General features: G+C 52.6%; 1 protein-coding gene across 8 annotated transcripts in view; it reads right to left on the reverse strand.

Annotated features, from left to right (window-relative positions):
* Window positions 1–351: 351 nt before the first annotated feature.
* Window positions 352–22,317, reverse strand: part of PAX8 (paired box 8) — a 55,885-nt gene continuing 33,919 nt past the window's right edge. For 2 of the 8 annotated variants that reach the window (XM_082426822.1, XM_082426821.1), the window contains exons 6-12: window positions 22,159–22,284; window positions 21,744–21,919; window positions 17,330–17,450; window positions 16,665–16,792; window positions 9,778–9,879; window positions 2,949–3,035; window positions 352–1,505 (exon numbers count right to left, since the gene is read on the reverse strand). In XM_082426822.1, coding sequence (XP_082282948.1) covers window positions 2,949–3,035; window positions 9,778–9,879; window positions 16,665–16,792; window positions 17,330–17,450; window positions 21,744–21,919; window positions 22,159–22,284 — 740 coding nt within the window. In that variant the 3' untranslated portion in view covers window positions 352–1,505. Of the gene's footprint in view, window positions 1,506–2,948; window positions 3,036–9,777; window positions 9,880–16,664; window positions 16,872–17,329; window positions 17,451–21,743; window positions 21,920–22,158; window positions 22,285–22,317 lie in introns of all 8 variants that reach the window. The other 6 variants (XM_082426819.1, XM_082426818.1, XM_082426823.1 and 3 more) reach the window with 5 other exon arrangements.

Raw genomic sequence — 22,317 nt, forward strand, 5'->3', positions numbered from 1 at the left:
TTGTTCCCGGATCTGCCACCAACCTTCCTGGCTGATTCTCTGGCTTCCTGTTAATAACAACAGCAACTACCTGTGGGGAGTCTGTGATTGGCCAGGCACTGCGCCACGTGCTTATTTTATGCTCGCATTTACTCAGAGTTGGCACAATCAAAGCTTGGGATACGTGATTTGCCCGGTGCTGAACACCTCTTTGGGGCAGAGGGCGAATGCTAAGTCAGGGGCTCTCTCTCTTGGGCATTCGTGGTCCTTTCAATGCCCGGCTCCAAAGTGAGTTCACTGGCCACTGGGCTCTGAGGTTCTCTGGAGAAAACCCAGTCCTGGGGTGCCTCCTTCCCCAGCCAACCCCAAAGCTGGAGACCAAGAGTAATGGTTTATTGAGTCATGTGGCAATGGTGGGTTGTCTTTAAAAAAAAGAAAGAAGCGTCAAGGGGAGAAGCCCAACATGGCAGGGAGACAGTTCACTGAGAGGAAAAGGGCAACGTGACTCAAGCAGAGCCTCATTTACAGTATTTACAGTCAGGCCTGGGGAGGGGAGGGCAGGAACGGTGGGAGCCAGAGAGGAAACCGCTGTGGCTGGCTTTGGGGGGGTTGTCTTAGGGTCTCTCGGGTAGCCGTGGGCTTGGCAGGGCTGTTGGGAGGGGGAGGCGGGTCCCCGGCCATTGTGCCTGGCTCTGCCCTGGGCAGGGCTGCACCCCACCCCCAGGAGCCCGGGGGCTTTGGAATGTCTGTCTCAAGCTGTAATAGGCTCAGCCGGGCTGAGGTCTGGCTGCCAAGGGGTGGTTCCATGGCGGGGAGCACCTGGGATGGAGCTCCTACATTCACAGCAGCAGGTACAAGGAAGGCAGATGACCACCTTGACCACCGGGTGGAGCTCCTGGTTGGCTGGACCCAGTGTTCAGCCTGTGGCCGAGAGGGAGGGGCAGGAAGAGCCAAGCAAGCTGCGCAGAGAAGGTGGTGCCTCTCAGGGCGGCGGTGCGGGAGAGCCTTCGCACCCGCTGTGGCCTGTGGGCTGGATGGAAGCGCTTACAGCCCACGGCTGCTAGAGCGTGTTGGTGATGGAGCCACAAAGATGCCTCTGTGTGCCCCTGACCCCGTCGTGGGCCCCATGTGCCATCCCTCTCAAGCCCCTCTGGCTGTCCCCTCTTCTCTCCCCATTTCTCCTCCAATTTTGTCTCTTTGGAATGGGACGGTTCTGTCCCCCTGGGACTCCTGCCCCTCATTAAGGAGTCCTGGAGGACAGTGTGGTCTTCTCCAACGTCGTCCGGTCTCTCATGGTTCATTAAATCAACCACACAGGGAGGGAGCCGTGATGCTGGATTTGTGGTTATTTTTCATGTAATAAATAAAGATTCCTTTGTGTGACTCTCTGGGGCCCGTCCCAGGCCGAGTCCTCCTGTTGATCAGTCGCTCCCACTGTCCCCATGGCAACTACAGATGGTCAAAGGCCGCGGCAGTGGTAGGTGGCGCGCTTGGCCTTGATGTGGAACTGTAGTAATACGGGGAACCTGGACACGTTCGAAAAAAGAACAACAACACTGCTGGTCAGAAGGGGAAACTGCACCACAGCCTCTCCCTGCCTCTGCCAACCTTTAAGACAGCACAAGTTAATCATTGATCCCTCGGGCCTATCTGATCATCAAAGATTAACTCCTCTCTGGCCCTATTTCCTCCTCCTCTGGCCTCACCTTTGAGTTTCTGGCCAGAAGGAGAACAGTGGCTTCTTGCCCCTCCCCCCATGACTCCTTTGACCTTCAACACCCTTGTGTCAGGGAGAGGGCAAGAGAGAGCAGTTACATTTGGAACCCTGAAGAACCAAGTACACACGGGGAGATCACTGGGGCTTTCCCCATCCTTGCCCAAAAGGTGCGAGGTCAGAGGATCTTCTTCTTGGGAAGCAGGGGGATTGGGTCCTGACTGGTCAAGGGCCTGCACCGGGCAGCTCTGCACACCTGCAGGATGGGCAGCCCGGGAAAGTTCCATGGGAAGGGCATGTCTCAAGGCCCTCAGCCTTTCCGGCTAAACTGAACAGAAGGGTGGCTTGAACTTATCTGGCAAACAGAACCCAGCTCAGCCAGCCTCCTAGTCATTTCTGGAACATCAGGAGGTAACAGGAGGAGAGGGGGCATCTTGGGAACGGACGGTCCTGCCAGGCCTGCGACAGCGCCCTTGCGGTTGGCCGTACTGCACTGCGGCTTCTGTCCGGTTCAGGTTTGCTCCGAGACCCTTAAGGCCATCCCTCACGGAGACTCCAGTGGGACCCCTCACGTTCCCCATTAAGGGGCCTGGTTTCCTGAAAAGCTTCTCTACCCAGCCCAGGCCCAGGGGGAGACAGGGACTGATGAGCAGTCCCACAGCTCACTCTCTGTTCCTCGATCCCGAAGGCTGTCCATATCTCAAGCCAAATAACGGGAATGCGGTGGAACAGAGGATTTCTGTGTAAGGGCCCTGGTGCTGAATCGTGGGTATTTCTGAGTCGCTTAGATGGTTAATGCGGGCAACAGGATGGCATTGTTTGCAATCAAGGTGCTCCCCAGCAGAAGGGCAGCTGGCACTCCCGCGGGGCACCCCTGCGACAGCGTCTGCAGCTGTGGAACTCTAAGTCCCCGAAGGCAGGGAGTCCCCCTCCAAGACTTTTCTGGAGTCCACTCACCACTGCCCTCCCAAAGCCTGAGCCCTGAATCTTACACAAAACAAAGATTTAATAGACATGGCCTTGGGATGGAGAAGAGAGAGAGTGAGGCACGGAAGTCTCTCTTCCTTCTGCCTCTTCTCCCAGGCAACCTGGAACCCTGCCTTCCCTCTATCTGCTTGGATTACAGAAAACACCTGTCTTCCCGGGCCCTCCGTCTAACTGGGGCCTCCCAGGTCTCAGACAACTTTTGGCTCAGCCTTGCACCCCAACCCGCCCCGCAGAGCAGAGGGCCTGGGCGGCCCCAGAGGCAACTTACTCAGCAAGCTGGAGTTGGGGAAGCGCCAGGCCTCGCTGTAGGAGGAGTAGGGGGTGTGGCCATAGGCGTTGCCAGAGTATTCGCTTCCTGTGGGAGGCACACAGGTGAGAGACCCATGAGGTGGACGCACCAATGGAAGGCTGGGGATGGGGGACCAGGGTCTGCAGGGCTGGCACTGAGCAAGTCCTCCTCCATCAGTCCTTCGGGGGCCCCTCAGTCTGCATCATTTGAGGCAGTGCCTTTTCCATCAGGGACTGGAGGTACTGCCCCATCAAGATCAGCCCTCACAGGAACCCCAGGAGGTAGATGTTAGTATTGTGCCCATTTTCCAGATGAGGAAACAGAGGCTTGGGGATCTGCAGAAGCTCACACAGCTGGAGGGTTTGGTGGAATTTGGAAGCTGTGCTGTGACCAGGGCCCAGGTTCTAACCACTTCTGCTGCTTCCTGGACCTTCTGTAAAAAGGTCTTTCCAGGAAGGGCCAATGGGAGTGAGAGGTGTTAGGGGTCATGGAAGGACTCAGTAAGGATAAGCTTTGTAGCCTCCCTAAATATGGTTTGTTAGGGAGGGGCGTGTGTTTGGTGGTGTGGGGGTTGCTGAGGATGAAGGGAAGGAGAGGGGAAGGCATCTGTGTCCTGGGACTTGCTCCATAGAGATGCTTGTCTCATTTCAAATCTGCCACTTCAAGCAAATTCAGTGTACGATTTACACAAAGCAAATCAGATCACCTCTTTCTGCAAGTGGATTCTTGGTTTCACCAAAGGAATTACTTACCAAAAAAATTACTTAAGAATTCCCTTAAATAACAAAGCAGACCACCGCAATTACTGCTGGGGCTTGGGACGGAGCGTAAAGTTGGCAAAACACTTTCCCACACAGTAAGCCCCTTTATTCTCATAACCTTCCGATGAAGTTCTCATCAGTAGTGCCAATTTATAGAAGAGGAAATTGGAGTATAGCACGAGTGAGAAGGGGGCCTCAAATCACACAGTTGGGAAATGGCAGAGCAGAAGTTGACCTGAGGGCTCTTAACTTGAAATTCCAGATCCTCCATTTATGTACTTAGGAGATGATTTCATCCACAAAGCCAGGTTCCCGCCAACCCTGAGCTACGGTGAATCCACACCATCTTCCAGAGTCTGATCTGCTGTTGTGAGCCTCGTGCTTTCTGTGGTTCCTTCCTGATCTCCTTCCCAGAGTCTGGAAGAGAGGCTCGAAGCCACCTAGCTCTGGAGCTGGCCTGCCTGGAGCCAAATCTCCATGCTCCACTCCCTAGCTGTGCAACCTTGGACAAGTCACTGAACCTCTCTGAGCCTTGGTTTCCTCATCTGTAAAATGGGGCAGATTATTGTCCCTATCTCATGGGGTTTTGGTGAGGATTCAATTTGACAACACACGTCAAATGCTTATGAGCACCATGCTTGGAATATAAGAAGCAGTCAAGAAATGCCAGCTTTTATGATTTTCTCATTAGGTAGGCGCTAAAATAAAGCTCAGTAGATCCTCACACCAGTCATCCAACCAGTGTTAAAGCCTGAGCTGGGGTCAGTAGGGGCTGCTACCCTGCCAGAGAAGAAGGCAATCGCACAGCAGGAACGGAAGCGAGGGGGAAGAGCCTGAAGCAGAGGAAGGTTACTGGGTCCTTGTCCAAGGAGTCAGCGATAGGCAGTAGTAACAGGAAGTTCCTTAGGGGCGGGGACTAAGTCTAACACAGGTCAGGCTCGCAACAAATACATGTATAAGAAGGGAGGGAGAAAAAAAGCAAAGGGATAAATATAGAAAGACAGAAACTAAGAAATGATCTCATCCAGGGATTTCCCTGGCGGTCCAGTGATTAAGTCTTCGCCTTCCAATGCAGGGAGTGTGGGTTTGATCCCTGGTCGGGGAGCTAGCATTCCACATGCCTCGTGGCAAAAAAACCAAAACATAAAACAGAAGCAATATTGTAACAAATTCAATAAAGACTTTAAAAATGGTCACATCAAAAAAAATTTTTTAATTAAATAAAGATAGTAAAAAAAAAAAAAAAAAAAAAAAGAAATGATCTCATCCAACCACTCATTTCACAAATGAAGAATCTGCTGCCCAGAGAGGGACATTTGCCCAAGGCCACATGTTCCTTTAGAGCCTGCTAGGACCCTAGCCCCCAGTACTTTTTCTTGTATTCACAACGCGACCTGTCCTGCTTACTGCTGGGTTCAGTGCACCCTGGAAGAAGCCGATTCTACGTTGGTTGCCCACAACGCCTTCGGGCTTTGACCCCACCTCACCCAATGCCAACCTCAGCGGCTCCAAAGGACAGGAAGAGAGGTGGAAAATCCAATGTGTTTGCCCTCTCGCTGTGTTACTTCTTCATGCATTCACTCACTCACTTGCTCACTTATTCACTTATCCAACACACACTTACAGAGTACCTATCTGCTTCGGTCACTTAGAAGTTGGAGTAGGGTACGGGGCTCAGGAGGTGGTACACCCCCTGGGTGCAGCATCCTCCCACTATCAGATCTGTCAGCCCACCTGCAGCCAAAGCAGATGAAATGTCCCTGCACCCATGAAAGGCCAACCCATCCTCTTTGCTCTGCATCCTGCCTCACTCCCCTTTCTGAGGATTTGGTCCCTACAGTTTATCCCTTCTCCTTACTCTTCATCAACGTCTCCCTTTCCAATTCATCACTCCCTTAGCCAGCATACATGCTCTGCCATCTTCTCTTTTAAAAATCCTCTTCTTACCCCACATTCCTTGCCAGCTACCAGCCCTTCTCTGCTCCATGGTCTCTGCCCTCACCTCCTCATCCCCCTCCAATCAGGCCAACGCTGATCTCTTCAAATCTCCACAACCTCTACCCCGATCACTCCAGTGGTCACTTCCGTGTCCATCACCCCTCTCAACCTCTTAGCCGACTTTGATTCAGTTCATCACTCCCTCCATGCCTTTGGGTTTCATGATGTCAATTCTCCTGGTTTGCCTCCTAACCCAAGGGCCTTTCCGACTCACTGGCCTTGCTCGTTCCTTCTCTGCTATGTCTCTGAATGTTGAAGAATCCCAGGGCTTCATTTGTGAGCCTTCTGTGATTTTCCATTCACATTCTCTTTATAGTGATCTTGTGTAATCCCTTGGCATTAAATAACAGCTTTGTACAATGGCTGAAATTTATGCCCTAGTCAGGATTCTTTTCTGACTTCAGACACACATCATGTGCCTACTGATGTATTAAACTGGTTATCTAGGCGGTGTCTCAATCCTAATATGGCCCAATAGAACTCTTGACTTCCACATGCCAAATACTCTACCTCTTCCTCTTCTAACCTCCCACATATATACTTGTCACCATCATCCATGCTGTTTCCCAAGCCCCAAACCAGGGACTCATCCTTGTTTCTCCTGTCATTGAACCCCTACAGCCAATTCACTAGTAAGTGCTGTTGGCTCTACCACCAAAATACATCCTGTGTCTCTGTTCTCCTCCTTCCCTGCTACCTCCATGGCCCACACCACTGTTATGTCCTGTATGAACTACTGCAATTGTCCTTCAATTGGTCAGTTGGTCTCTGTGCTTCCTCTTTTGACTGTCTACAATTTGTTTTCCCAGGGGCCTGAGTAGTTTCAAAATTCGACCCATCCACAAACAACATCTCTTCATTCTGTAGTGCTTTTGCCACTCACTCACTGTTCTTGGATAGTTCACCCTCTTTCTTTGTGTGATCATGCTAAACTAGTTCCTGCCTTGGGGCCTTTGCACTTGCTGTTCTTTTGAGCTGGGGTCGGTCTGCCCCAGTTTATCACTTGGCTGACCACTTTGAACACCTTCTCAGAGAGGCCTCTCCTGATCCCCCCATCTAAAGTAGTTACCTTCTCTCCCTGTGGCTCTTTATTACATCATTCCATTTTATTGTCTTCCCAGTGCTTATCACTATCTGAAATTATCCTGTTTATTCATTCACTGACTTTTTTACTACACTTCTTTCTCCACTATTAGGCTGTAAGCTCCATAAATAGAGGGACCTGTCTTGTTCACTGCTATATCCCCAGCATCCCAAACTATAGATTCTCAACCACTATTTGTTAAGTGAAAAGTGGTGAATGGATGGTAGGATGCAAGGATGGTTGAAAGGGTGGATAACAGATAGATGAAAGAATGGATACGTGAAAAGATGTATGGAAGGATGGATAGAAGGATGGATGGATGAATGGAAAGGTGGATGGATAGATGGATGGAAGGAAGGATGGATGATGGAAGGATAGAAGAATGGATGGATGGACAGAAGGATGGATAGAAGGATGGGTAGATGGATGGGTGGATGGATGGATGGATGGAAGGAAGGATGGATGAAGGAAGGATGAATAGAAGGATGAATGATAGAAGGATGGAAGAATAGATGAGAAGAGACACGGATGTATGTAAAAATGTGTGTAAAGATGAATGGATGGAAAGATGGAGAGATTGATGGATGGATCCATCTATCGGAGCTGTGGGTGGAGCTCCAGAACTGGTTAGAGGGTCATTAACTGTATCAGTGAGACAGGAACAACAGCAACAACAATTAGAAGACACAACAAAAGATGAATGGATAAGGGAAATCTGTGCCCTGGTCTGGTTCCTATGTCACTCTCCTATAACACATGCCATTATTTCTGGTATGGTGGGAAGCAGTGTGGTGTACTACGCTAGATTTGAAAGAATGCTAGATTTGAAATCAAAAAAACTGTGTTTGAACAACCCAGCCACTTAGTATGGTTATGACCCCGAGCACACTACTTCGCTTTTCTATGCTTGTTTCCTTATCTACATAAAACTAAGATCACACCAGCTTCCCAGTCTTATGGTGAGGATTAAATGAGAAATAAACGTCTACCTATGAATGGCTAGGCACACAGAAAGTGCCTGACAAATGATCTCTTCCTTCCTTCCACAATTGATTGAAGAATGTCATTGGTATGCCTTACTCTGAGCATCTTGTATGTACCTAGCACACAGTAGGTACTCAAAGAAGGTTTGATTTTAATGGAAGGAATCTCGCTTCAGTCAACTAGGAGATTGTAACCACTGGTAAGAGATGGACACGAATACTTTTTCTACAAAAAAATTCCTTAAGAATTCATTTGCACCATGGAGTTATTAGGAACCAGGGACGCATTTAAATAACATTGCATTTTCTGAAAACTGATTTGCATGTAACTTACTGGGAGCCCATCCACCTTGCCAGGCAAGCCCCCTCTCGGAATTCACTTTGCAGTCCATGCTGTACTTGTGTTATTATTTTTTTTTCCACAACACCCACTCAGGGTGAGGTCTTTATGGAAACAACCTGGGGGCCTTTGATGAGAGGCCCAAGCCTTCCAGCTACCTCACAGGTCAGACTCTGGGCCCCAGGAACCCCTTGCCCTGGGCCTGCCCCCGGGAATGATCCATAATTAAGAGAAAAGCCCTGTGCTTCATGTCTCCTCCTCCTCCTCTAAGCAGGCGGCAGGGAAAGGTGGAGAGGTTGGAAGGGGAATGGGGGGGAGCCGACTGGAGCCTGGGATTTTGATTGAGAGGCCCCATTATCCACACTCTTAAAAAAATAACCAAATCTTTTCCTTTTTTATCTGGACCAATCTCATTTCACGCTCCAGAAGAGGAAGGGAGGGAGGGAGGGGGTCTGGGGCCAGGAGGGAGAGAGGAGTCAGTATTCTGTATTTTCAACGCTGCATTAAGCACATCGCCAGGGCAACCAAGCAGCAACAAGTGCCAGCTCAGCGGGTTCCCAGGGAGAGCAGAGCCTCCTTCCCTCCCGCACTCCTCCCTCCCCTCCCTCTGCCCAGGAGAGCCCAGCCCACCTGCCTCGAACAGGGCACCCGAGTGGGTGGCTGGTAAAGAATAAACCCTGCCAGTGGGGGAGGGAAACAGGCCTGGGTGAATGCCTTGAGTCTCTGGAGTCAGAGCCAGAGAGGCTGGTCCAGGGCTGGCAGGAAGGTCACAGATGCCCTGATTGATCAGAGCCCCTTCCAGAAGCTCCAGGTCCTCAGGCCTCTCTGGGCAGTGCAAATGGCTCTATTCTACCCTCTCCATCCTGGGGTCCTTCCTATATGTTTCCTAAAAGACTGAGACTCGCCCAGAGAAACTCTCATTGTCCTCACTTGTCCAAACCTTGATACCCCGGGTCACTGCTGGGTGATGACCACACTGGTGGACAAAGAGACCCCAATGACTGGCAGGGAGGATTCCAGGACAGTCCAAGTGATGATGGAGAAGTACTCCCAGCTCATCTCACACTTTATAGTACCTTTGCAGTTCTCAGGCCACGGGTCCTGCCCGTGCAGGGTTGAGTGAGTGTGAGGTGTGAAGAAGGATGTATTTCAACCATCTTCATCACCAACATCACCAACACCATGCAGACTCAGATTTTACAGAAATGGTAAACTGGGATTCACCAGAGTTAAATAACTGGGAGACCACGGGTTGCTCATAGGCTAGGCTTAAGTTTAGCTCACAGTGTTTCGATGGCCCCCAGCAGCTTCTCCATCAAGGCTCACTGAATCACTGGAAGAAATGGCAGAGTTCCGATTTGAACACCAGTCTGTCTCAGCCCCTCCCTTTTCATCATGGTGGGTAATACAGGAGCATCCGGGAAGAAGGGGGCTGAGCTGGAGAGAGTTACGTAGCCAGGACTGCACTGAAGTCTTTTCTCCAGGCATTTATAAGAAGATGCACCTCTCAGTCAATCCTTCCTTGCCCTTTGGGAAGCCTGTGCGAGGGGCACACAGCTCACCTCTCGTCCCCTCTTGCTCCACCTGGGGCCACCACTTCTTCTTTGCAATGCTTCCCCTCCTGCCCAGCCCCTCCCCTTACCTGCCACCATGCCTGCGATGGCAGAAGAGGCATAGCTGCCCTGTCCACTGGTGGGGATGTGGGGTGGGTATCCAGGCAGCGTGGGCCCCACCATCTCTCGCCCTGGAAAAATACAGCAACGTGTCATCAGGTGGGCCATTGTGGGCTCCTGTACTCACTGTCTGGCTCCCCTGAGGCTCAGCAAGCCTTCCCTCTGCCATTCTCGCTCTCTCCCAAGTCATTCTCCAAACCCACTTCCTCCCCCGCCCTCCTCCTCCTCTGAGCCCAGGCTCGTCTCTCCTCTGCTGGCCTTCACCAGGCCACAGGCTCCACCATGCAGGGTGTCCTGGTAACTGCAGTCCTCTATTGCTCCCTGTTCTCCAATGATTTTATTTACACAAATCTTATTCATCCATAAAAATGTCATGGTATTGGAGGGAGGCTGAGGGCTATGTCTTCTGGGTCTCTGTGGTCTCCCATGGCATCCACATAGCAGCCGGCACAGCTTGACCTAAATCAATGTTAAGAGGCCACTGGACTCAAAGCTCACATCTCCAGCTCTGAGGAGAACCAGGAACAAGGCCCTATGAAGGGATGGCAAAGGTGTGGCCTGTTGGCCCATCACTCTCCTTTTTCAAACCTGTGGCAGATATTGCTAATCAATCACTGCACTCTTTGCCGCTGAGCCAGAGGGAGGTTCCTGCTACTGGACCTGGCCTTTCAGGTGGATACAACCTAGCAGAACTGCAAGAGACGTGAAACATATTGCCTTTTCCTGACCTGGAAAGGAGATGTGGGCTGACAGACAGTGTTTACACATGCCCGTGAACCACTGACATCTGTTCACGCCATTCCTGAAAAGAACCATCTCTCTCTTTGTTTATCTATAATTTGTGGGTAATACTCTGGCCTTGGTGACACAGAGGCTGCTCTGTGAAGTCCTGATTTCCCTGGCTTTGCCTCTCCTCTACGTCAGGTAGTCAAACCTTCCCATTCTGGAGACCCCACCTGACCTGCTGAGTTTCTCTCCGTCTACACCACGTGCCAACAATCACAATGCTTCACCCTTGTCCCTTCTTCCATTGCCCCATGTCCTGCAGGCCCATGAGATTCTGCCTCATCCAAGGATTCTTGGCCAGGTGACAAGACATCCTGTTCTGCCCAGGTCATGAACACTGTCCCAGCATATTTATGAATAACGCCCATTCCACTCTCAAAATGCCCCAGTTTGAATGATGAAATTATTTGGTCGTCCTAGTTCTTGGTGATGTTTACAAGGTTTCTGAAGCTCAGACCTACTGACACTTGGGAAGAGATAATTCTCTGTGAGGGACTGTCCTGTGCATTATAGGATGTTGGGTCTACCCACTAGATGCCAGTAGCAGTTCCCAACCAGTGTGACAACCCAAAATGTCTCCAGATATTGTCATATGTCCCCAGGGGGGCAAAAATCACCTCTGAATGAGAACCTCTGTGTTAGATTATCACCATTACCAGAATGCCTTTACCTTTTCCACACTGGGAGCTACCTTCTCTCCTAGGACTTACATAGGCTCTCTGTGAGCCTCTGTCAACCAACTTACCAAGTCCACCCCCTCCATGGCACTGTTTGTCCAACTTTCCTCCCATCCGTCCCCCCCGAGGTCCTTCATATGTCGGGCCCTTCAGGGGGTGCTTAGTAACAATGGAAGGGAAGGTACCTCGCATGGAACCCTGTAAGTTGTCAGTACAGCAGTAACTCCCTCCTTACCTCTATTTCTAGAGATTCCCTGAAGACAGTTCATTCACTTGACAAATACTGATTGAGTAACTCTGATATCCTAGGCACTTTTCAAAGCACTTGGGGATACAGCAGTAAGCAAGAATGCTAAATTAGCAAGGCTAGGCGCTAAGTCAAGATGGGGATAGACTGGGATGGGCATTGGAGCCAAGTCCAAGTCTGGGGGGGGTTCAACAAACAAGACCAGGCCTACAGGACTTCTGCCCTTCCTCTGGAGGGAAGGGTCTAGGAACCAGAGGACTTTGGCCCTCATTCCACTTCTACAACTAATTTTCCAAGTGCCCTAGACCAGCCACCTACATACCCCAAGCCTCAGTTTCTTCACATGCAAAATGGGATACAAAATAAGAGTGGGCTTACACACCTTATTACTATTACCAGAATATTATCAGCATAATTCAGAGCTAAGGTTTCATGCCACAGATGAACACTGATTCGTGCAATGGACACATTCTATAAATTGTTACATGTCAAGGGAAACCTTATAGAATACATCCTGTTGGAAAGGAGCCATCGGTTCATTATTTAATACTGTGTGAATGTTTTGGTAAAAATGAACAACACCCTCTAATTTCCGAATTTGTTTGAGTATAATGTCCAGCAGTGGTGGGTGCTGGACCAAAGAGAAAGGAACCCACTGGAGTTCGACAGATGGGTTCAGTTCACTTGACACAGGCCTGAACAAATGAGGGCTTGGCCACACAGCTGAGGAAAGGGAAATTTTAGTATATTTAGAAGGAGAGGGAGAAGTAGGCAGAAGATATACCAAGGAAAAATCTGATCTTTCTTCGAAAAAGACTGCAGTACGATCAGCTCTCAGACTCAGCCCCTTGGACCCTTGGATGAAGCCCCTGGTCAGGTACCAGAGCCCATGAGAGGCAAGGAGTGACATGAAGCCTGTGTGGGCAGGATGAGGACACAGGGTGTACGTGACGTGAGTAGGAGAGTGACGGAAGAGGGTGGTGGCTAATTCAGGCCTGATGCCTTTTCCTTTTCCTCTTCCCTCCCTACTTCCGAGAGAGAGAGAGAGACAGACAGACAGACAGACATCTAGGTCCAGATTGTGGCTGAGGAACAAAGTACTTAATTTTCCTGACCCGTACCTTCCCGTCTGTCTCATGAGGAGCTAGGCTAGATGATAGATTAGAAATTGGGCTCACCTTAATTAATATTTGACTGATTGGTAGGGGGCTTCCTGGCGCATTGTGTTGAGAAGGATTCTGAGGCTGCATCTGTGTCTGCTGTGATTGGGGTTGGTGGTATATCTTGGCTCTCAGGCCACCTATTGGCTAGGGCTGGCCTCGGTGCTCTACAGAGCTCTTTCCGGCCCTGGAGCCCTGTGGTCCCACGTTCCCCTTCATTCTACTCTTATCCTGTCCCTTTCCATCACCTGGTCCTGCTGCTTCTTGAGCTTTGCAGCTCAGTGGGCAGAGCACCAGGGCACAAGCTCCCCTTAAGCCACAATTTAATTTAGTCACTGTTGCCCCCATGGGTCCCATCCCATGAGAACTAGCTCCCAAACTGCTCTTTGGGAAATTGAATTCACCAGCCTCACTCCCCTGTATTCTGAGATTTTTAATCTTCGTCTCCCCTTAGTCACCTAACTTTCTCCCAGTGGGACGGAGGTTTCTGAATCAGATGCTGGAGCAAACTCCTGAAGGCTTCCTCCCCTGAAGCCTGGCCCCCTTGAAAAGCCTGCTGAGACAGTCTTCAGGACGGCCTTCACCCAGACTCCGTACCATCAACTTTCCCACCAGTCTCACAAGACTCTGCTTCAATTCCTTAAATATGTGGTTTTCTCCCAAAGCCAAGAACTTTGCAACCTTCTTAGAAATGAAACCACAGAAGCCAGAAGGTGGAGGCACTCTTTCACAGCCTATTTTATGGACTTAATTGATTTTTAAGGCTCTTCACCACAAGTTTATCTTTGGTTTGTAATTCCATCTCCTCTGTACTCAAATATACTTCCAATATAGTCCCATTTTTAAGAAGCTGACATAGACACAGGTCTACGTTGACTGGCTGGGAAACAGGGTTTTAGAAGAGAACACTAGCACCCGAGAAATACTGGTAAGTGTTCTAAATATCGGTAGAGGCCAGGATCAGAGCCAGAACTTGGAGGAATTCTGAGGGTAGAGGTGATTTCAGACCATTTTATCCACTCCCTTTGATGTCTGCCCTCTATGTGACCTCTTTTCAACTCCTTATCTTGCTCTGATAGCAAGGAGAATTTATGGCAATCCAGAAATCTCTTTGGCAGGATTAAATATAATTTTGCACAAAAGGATGGAGGCGGGTAACGGGGCTCTTTGATGATAAAACCGAAGTCAGGGCTTTCTCATCAGCTGAGCAGGATTCAGCCCTGGAACGGCCAGGACAAGGACAGCCTCAGTGCTGCTCTCGGCCAGTGTGCTGCGACCCCAGACCGGGGCATCCTTTCCTTTTTTTCAAGCTCATCTCTTCCTCCTTTGAATAGGTTGCCAGTCCCCAGACTCTTGAGATCATTCCCCTCTTTTTTTTTTTTTTTTTTTTTAGGCTGTGCTTCATGGCTTGCGGGATCTTAGTTCCCCAACCAGGGATTGAACCTGGGCCCACGGCAGTGAAAGAGCTAAGTCCTAACCACTGGACTTCCAGGGACTCCCAGATCATTCCCCTCCTAAGCTGCTTTCTCTCTGTCGTGTCCCCCCAGTCCGCTCACTGTGGCTCAGCCACATGGGAAGTATTTAGGTCCAATCTTGACCAGAGGCGGCAGCGGGGGGGACACTCTTTCAGGAGCTCCAGGCCAACCCGTGGGCTCAGCACAGATACTGCCATCATGGGCCTTGTGCCTGACCCATGGGGCGGGCCTAGCTCTGTGAACTGCGGCCTTGACTTGCCTCCTGTTCTTGGCAACCTGCTGGACCCAGCCCCTCCAAGCCTGGCCACTGCCTGCTCTTCTCAGAGCCCCTGCCTCTGGGCGGGGGTGGGGGGGGGCCTCTTCAGCCCTCAGGCTGGGCTCCACAGACTTCACGAGGGTCACACCCTGCACATCGGCCTCACCTGGGCCTGGCTCCGGGGGCCAGCTGTCTAAATGACCACTGGGTGTCTGCTGCCCACTGCTTTGCCCCAGGGGGGGCATGACCTCCCAGTCCTGCAGCTGGCTCGGAGAGAGGGCACGTCCATTAAACTAAGAGCGCACAGAAGCTGGAAGCATCACCCCTGATGTGATTGCATGGTGGCTGGGGGCGCTTGAAGCCCTAAAAGGGTGGCAGGGAGGGGACAGACTGTGGGAGCTTTGGGGCAGGGACTGTGCACCGTGCTGTTCCAACCACACTTCACACCACCACCCAGGTCTGTGCTCTGATATATCTGTTTCCCACTGCCCTCTGTCCTTCCCGCTCCTCTCTGGCTGGTCCCGCCAAGCCTCTCCACAGCTCCCATGGTAAGTGAAGAACTGCTCCCCATCACCGCATGCTTCACCCACACCCTCATCCTTTACCTGCCTCATCCCAGCCCTCCTGGCCCCGGCCCACCACGTGCACAAGGCAGGCAGTCTTGCCCGGTGACTGGGCCGGTCCACCCCACAGTGGATGTGAGTCTCTTCTGTTTCCCCCCCTCCCTCCCTCCCCATCCCATTTTCTCTGGCTGACATCACTTCACTCAGCTCACAGAGTTTTCTTCTTTAATCACTTCGGTCAAAACAAATGACCCATCTCCGCTGACTTCACCCTCTTTTGAAATTCTGCACTGAGTCAACACTTTCCTCCTTGCTTCAGACCCTTACACATTGCCTCTCTGCCCACACACTGGGCTTCCTTTATGAATCCTTTGCCTCTGTGCCCACCTCTTCCAAGAGGACCTCCCTCATTAGACGCAGGGATGCACAGAGGAAAAAAAAAAAATCCTAGGTGCCAGACAGACATAAAACATACAAACAGTTACAAGAAAGGGTCAATGAACTTGAATAAGAGGACCGTGTGGTCCCTCTGGATGGGCAGAGGTCTGGTTCTTTTGGTGCAGTGATTTTCAAGTCCAAGGGCTTTCCGTGGGCAGAGCCCCTATTTCAGACAGAGCAGTTCTTCATTTGTCTGGTTTGGATACCTGGCTTCTGTCAAAGGTTTCATTTCAGGAGAGTGCTGCGAGGTCCAGCAAGTTTGAAAACCACTGGTCCAGAAGGGCTGGCCCACCCCTGGCTTCCCCCGTGGGTCCTGGTTCAATGCCTTGGACCCACATCTGAAACAGTTTCATCTCTGTGGCAGCCCTTCAGATATCTGAAGACTGTGATGGGTCTCTGCCCCCCATCCCTACCCCTCACTCCACCTCAGGCCTTCTCCCTGCCCAAGCCAAACACCTCTGACTTTTTCAGCCACTGCTCAGACCCTGGCTAGATGGGCTGATGTCCTTCTGCCAGGGAGACCCAGCTCTGCTGGGGTCTGACCCACACGGTGCATGCAGGCGGAGCCCTCACCATGGTCCTGTTCAGGGGCCTCGGCCAGGCCCTTCTCTCTGGGCCTGTCGCCCATCAGTGTAAGGAGAGATTTGCTCCAAATGCCCCTAAGATGCTTCCAGCTTTAAATGTTTTGAGTTGGATGAGGTCCCTGGTGGGAGGTCCCTGATCCCCCCTCTCTTGGGTTGGTGAGTCACTCTGCTTGAGTGTCCTCCAAGGGTGACACTCTTAAGCTGGGCACAAGGAGAGTTACACTCTGGAGACCCAACTGGGGCTTACCCTCTGTCTTTAGAAATTTGATCCAGAATTTGGCTCCCAAAGCCAATGCCTTTCTCCCTCCAAAGTTTTCTTTTTTCCTTCTTTTGTATTTTTTACCCAGACCAAGTGTTCAGGGCTTTACGGAGCTTGGCTCCTGGCCTTAGGGTCCCTGTTTTTCCATGGGGCCTTGGGTGGAGGTTCTGGAAATCTGCCGGGAACCCCCAGAGTGCCTGCCACCCCGACGGCCTGACTCTGCAGGCTCAGAAGGGGCACATCTTGGCACCTCCAAAAGTTGCCGGAGGAATCAGGAAATGGGGGTGATGGTGGAGAGGACTGGGGGCCAGAGAGGGGGCTGGACCCACAGCAGGGGACCGGCGTCCGGCCCTGAGGACCCCCCTCCCTCCCCCCACGATCGCTGCACAGCCCGGGACCTCCCTGTCGTACCTGAGAGGAGGGCCTGGCCCGTGAACTGCCCGTACACGGAGGCAGCATGGGGAAAGGCATTGAAGGGCGGGACCGAGGCACCGGCTGGGACCCCGGAGCCGACTTGCTGCAGATCCAAAAAGGCGGAGCTAGATAAAGAGGAAGGGGTGGAGCTAGAACTGGACACCTCGGGGGTTTCCTGCTTTATGGCGAAGGGTGAATGAGGATCTGCCGGAGGGAGGGAGACAAGGAGAGAGGGGTGTGAGATGATGGGGTGGGAACATGCACAAACCAAGCCATGAGGTGCGGGAGGGGTGCGGCGGCGCGGGGCGGGTGGCCGGGCTCCTCCCTGAGGCTGGGCGTGGAGGGAGCAGGTGGGCGGGGCTACGCGGTGCCCCTCAGGTCTCGGGAGGAGGGGAGGGGGCAGCTCTACCTCCCTGCTGTGCCTCTGTGAATGTAGACGCTGCTGGCTGCGTGTGCCCCGCGCTGAGGGGCAGGCGGAGGAGAGGGGCCGAGGATAGAAGGCGAGACCCTCTGGACCCACCTGGAGGCCCAGCCAGCATAGCCCCCCTCTCCTCTCCAGGCCCAGGGCCGTAACACCTTCCTTCTCTCCATCCGCCAGCTCTGCCCTCCAGCCCATCCTGGCAGCTGGGGCCACATGGCCCAGGAGATTCCGGGCATCGTACCTGCCACCACGGGGTAGGTCTGATGAGTCGAGAGGTTGCGCCCCAAGGGTGTATTGGAAGGGGTCAGGGTGGCCTTCCCGTCGTCCAGGGCGCTGTTGAGCAAGGGCAGCGGGTAGAGGCCCTGGCGAACAAAAAGAAGTCAGTGCACAGAGGCCGTGGGTCGCAGGCCCACCTAGAAACCCCACAGCCCAGTCTCCCCAGGAAACACTCCCTTCCTCTGTCCCCTCTTCCCGCTCAATCTCGACTCCACTTAGCCTGCTTAATTGGCTCTTATTCTCTGACTCACAGCCCTTCTGTTTTTCTCCCAGTCCCAGGCTCAGGACCTTCCCTTCTGCAGCCCCGGAATTCAATGCCGGCTGGTGGTGCACAGGCCAGGCACAGAACAGAGCAGTTCCTTCCCAGGCCCATGCCCTGCCTGGACGCTGGGTTCCTTCCTCGTCTGCTCACCCTGTCTGGGCCCACAGAGAACAGGATGCAGGCCTGGGGAAGTTGGCACATGAGACTGTTCAGGGTGCTTCGCTCCATTCATTAAGTTATTCTTCTCCAGATCAAAAATGCAGGCACAGAGAGGTCAAGAAACTTGCCACACTCTCATAGGGGGCAGAGCCAGGATTTAAACCCCAGGGGTCTGGCTCCAGGGCCCATGCTCTCAACCGCTGCTCTGCAGTGGATAACATCATGACCACTTCTTACACTTGCAAAGAGCGGACACTAGATTTTGCCTGTGTTATCCTGATCCGTTGCCCCCAGCAGCCCTGTGACATGGCTGAGCAATATTACGTCTGTTTTATATGCCGAGAGCCTGAAGCCCAGAGAGGTAAATGTCCCAGGTGTGTATGAGACAGAGACTAAATCGAGGACAGCAGTTCCTGACCCAGGCATTTCCTCCTTCAATATAATGACACACCCGATACCCCAGCAGAATAGGTGGATTTCTCTCCCCCCGCCCCATATCCAAGCAAATATAAATGTGCACATTCAGCTTGAAGATTATAGGGGTTAATTTGTTTAAAAAATTCTTTATCAGGTACCTGGGGGTTTTCTTAGTTATGACCTCATTTTCGATTTCACTCGGCCTCCCCTCACATGAGCAGGCCATCTCCTAAGATGGCCTCCAAGAAGAACTTGTTCAATTAAAGGCAAGGGTACATCACCCCTCACCATGACTCCCTCCCACCAGGGCACGAGACAGCACACACCTGCTCCCCATACACGGATCCCACACGTCACAAATGCACTATGTGAATTAGTGTGCAAAACTGAAATCAAGGCTTGCTCCGTGGTTGCATAACGGCTCCTCTAAAGGCAATCGCTTTCAGTGATTTCCATCGAGCTGGGTTCTCCAAGGAGCCACAGCAGTTTCTGGTTGTGTGCCAGGCACTTCTGGAAGCTGCAGTCAGTTCTGGAGGCCACAAGGGCACCATTATCATGTAGCAGCAATTACTGACTAAATGGCGCTCTGGTTCCATGCCTTCCGAGGGGGCTTCCTGCTTCTAGGCAGGATGGAGTTGCTTAGGGCCTGGCTTAATGAAATTGAACAAAATGCCTAATTTCTAGAGAGTGTAAGAAAAGTTTAAAATGCTTTATGGATATGTTGATTTGATACCAAATACTTTCTCAAAATCCTATAACTTTCTAAAATTTAGGCAATTCGGTGGAAAACAAACCAACCTATATAGTCAGACATTTTGGTGACGTTGCACTGAATGGCTTAAACATCCCCATGATGACTGGATTTCTTACTGGGATTGAACTTGAATTGGGGTGCAGAGGGCACAATGCTTTAGGACTTGGGTGAGTTTGAGCCCTGGATCTGCAAGGACCAGCCAAGTAGCTTTAGTCTCCTTGACCTCTCAGAGTCTTGGCTTTCTCACCTGTATAACAGGGATAATAGAATCTGCTTCACAAGGCTGATGTTAAGGATTAAATGAGATCTTATATACCTACATTAAATGCTTAGCCCAGAATGCTTGGTAACACAAATGCTCAATAAATAGCTATTTCAGAGTTATGTGAAGAGTCATAGGCTCCCCAATTCTTGAGTCTCTGTCTTCATAATATTCACATTCTGTTGATCTGCTTCTTGATGCACTTGTAAAGTAGAGGAACAAGGGCTGTGCAGACTCCTAACTACGCCTGGTGGTAAAATAGCAACCAGAAATGAGGCCACAGGACGTTTCTGTTGAATGCTTTGCCCCTTGTTGACTTTACGGAAGAGATGGCCATGTCTTCGCCCCATCCTGAGGTCAGGTGTGAGGACCTGTGCTTCTCTCCTGGCTCCCTAGGCCAGAGGGCCTTCCTGTGCCCAGTGAGGGAACATGGAGTGTTCCTTCAGCAGTGCTGACAGCGCCAAGGGCGGGAAAGGTAAGGAGCCCCGGGCACAGGCTGGGTTCTCCCTGCCGCTCACCACCGAGCAGGGGAATGAATGAGGGAGTAGATGATTGGCTGAGGGAGGGAATGAACCAATTATGGACACGGCTGAGCCTTTGTCTCCTCATCTGTAAGGTGAGGGGTTGGAGTAGTTCCATGCTTTTCAGGCTCTCTTTTTCCAGTCTTCAAATAAGAACTCCCATAGGAGCATCGTATTTAAAGCAGGTGAAGTGAACGGATCTGAATGAAACCAGGGCCGGCAGGTCGGAGCTCCACAGCCATTCGCTTCCCCGAGCCCTCTCTACCTTCTCTGGCCCTGGGTCATCTCCACACAAATGGAAAGACTGGACTTGGTGGGCCCTGCGGTCCCTCTGGCTCAAGACTCTCCATTGCATGACTCCCCACGTACATGTGCCAGCTTGGTGCTGGGTCTCCGGGCTCCTTGTAATCAAGCAGGGCCCCTTGGGGGGCTCAGGAACAGAGCCAGGAAATGGCTCTGCGACCCAGCGGGTCTCAGCAGCAGGGTTTCTCTACTCTACCAGGACACTGGGCTGTGCAGGTTCTGTCTCACACAGCGGGTTCCCGCAGGCCCACCGCTGTGGCCCCATTCGGCTCCCCCCTGCCCCGCCCCGCCCTGCCCTGCCCCGGGAGCCATGTGCTGCCTTGCGGCTGAGTGCCCGGGCCCTCTCCCCAGGTCTGCTGACGGCCAGCCTTCTCTGCAGCCCTCCTGGTTGCTACAGCCCGGGCTGATAAAATCGCTGACGCAGATTGCCTGCCCAGCTGCGTTGCTGGCATCGGCCCAGCAGCCCAGACGGTCACTGGCAACGGTTCAGCTGATTATTGGCACCATCACCATTGGCCTACTCAGATCTTAAAGATGTACGGGCACGCCTCACTCCTGGATCCGATGACAGCGTGTGCAGAGAGTGGTTTGCAGACACCGGCCTGGAGAATCCTCAGCTGGTTGACCAGGTGGGGTGAGGCAGGGAGACACTGCAACTGCAGTGTCGATAAAAGATAATGAACCGAGAGGCCAGCGGGCCTGGAAGTTCAGACAGAGGTGTGGAGTCTTTGTTGGGCTCTGTGGGAGACCTTGGACGTCTCTGCCAGCTTTTCACAGAAGCCAACCCACGATAAGCCATTTCACCTGCCCTGAGCACCGGAAATAAAACTTCCCTTGTAGCTGGTAGTTTATTGTGCTGGATTTCTCAATGCGTTCACTCAGTCTACCTTTATGGAGCGTCTGTTATAAGAGGGGCACAATGTTAGGTGCTGGAGATAAAAGAAGATGTTTTGAGATGCTGCCCTGTCCTTAAGAAATCTGCTGTGTCTTTACATCTCTGTCCACTAGGCGATTACACTACCCCGTGAGTTCTGGGGGGCAGCAACCCGGACGTGCAGAAGCAGGGGCGCGGGCGAGATGAAGCGTGTCTGAGGAGCAAGGAAGGATTTGTGGACCAGGTGCTGCCTGAGCTGAGTCATAATGGCCGAGCGGTATTTTTCCAGGTGGAGAGGTGGGAGGAAAGGCATTGTGCGAGGAGGGCACACCGTGTGCTGGGGCAGAGGGGTGTGAACAAGAGGGGCGTGGTGGGGAGCGTGAGCAGGGCTCGCAGGGGTGGGCAGGCGTGAGTGGCCCGAGGCGGGGCTGGAGGTGCTGGTAGAGGGCACGCTGTAGAGGCCGGAGCTGTGGCTTTATTGCTGTGCGACCTGACCCCGCCGTCTAGGGAAGTCACCGCGGCAGGGGCATGGCATGGCTGGTTGCATTGCCCTAAGCTCAGAGGCTGTGGGTGAGGGAAGGCAACAGGGCTGGGAGGATGAGGAGGAAGAAGCTAGCGTCTGGTGAAACAAAGCCTGTGATGGCCTTGGAGCTGCAGGAAGCACGCACCTGAGCCCAGCAAGCAACTCCTAGCTGCTTCTAGAACCGCAGGCTGATGAGGGAGCTTTCAGAGCCCGTGCCTTGCTCCGGCACACCCCCCGCCCCTACCCACCCACCCCCCCTCCCCCGGCCTGTCTGCTAACCTCCCACGCCCGGCTGGCTCCTCACCTGCTCGCCTTTGGTGTGGCTGGGGGAGACGTAGGCCTCTGGGTAGTGCTGCCGATCAAAGGGGCACTCAAGCGGCTCAAGGTGGTGCTGGCTGAAGGCGTCCGTGCGAAGGTGCTTGCGGGGCCCACTGCCGCTGCTCTGGGAGTCAAGGCTCAGCCGACAGCTGTCCTGGTCACCTGGCGCGTGTCCCCAGGCAGGGAGAAAGCTTTCAGGGGCCCGTCCACCCATCCCCCAGGCCAGAGCTGGAGAGCACACTTGCTTCAGGGGAGGGAAAGGACCAGGCTCCCGGGGCCTCAGGGTGGCTTCGAGACAGGCCCGAAAGCCCTGGGCCGAAGGGGGCTTGTGTCCCATCAGAGCCTCAGCAAACCGCCCTCCTGCGCCCCCCAGCCTGCCCTCTGGTTCCCACAACACTCACTGTCATCCAGTTTCCTCTTGCTGTCGCTGCCAGGCTGCGCGATCCCCAGGAGCCCGTTGATGGAGTAGGTTGAACCCAGAGAATCGGACTGGGGAGACTCTGGGGGCGTCACGGCTGAGCTGGGGACTGCAGTGGGGCGAGACGGAGGGTCAGGACGTG

This window comes from Balaenoptera physalus, assembly GCF_965194825.1.
Source record: "Balaenoptera physalus genome assembly, chromosome: 15".
Lineage (NCBI taxonomy): Eukaryota > Metazoa > Chordata > Mammalia > Artiodactyla > Balaenopteridae > Balaenoptera > Balaenoptera physalus.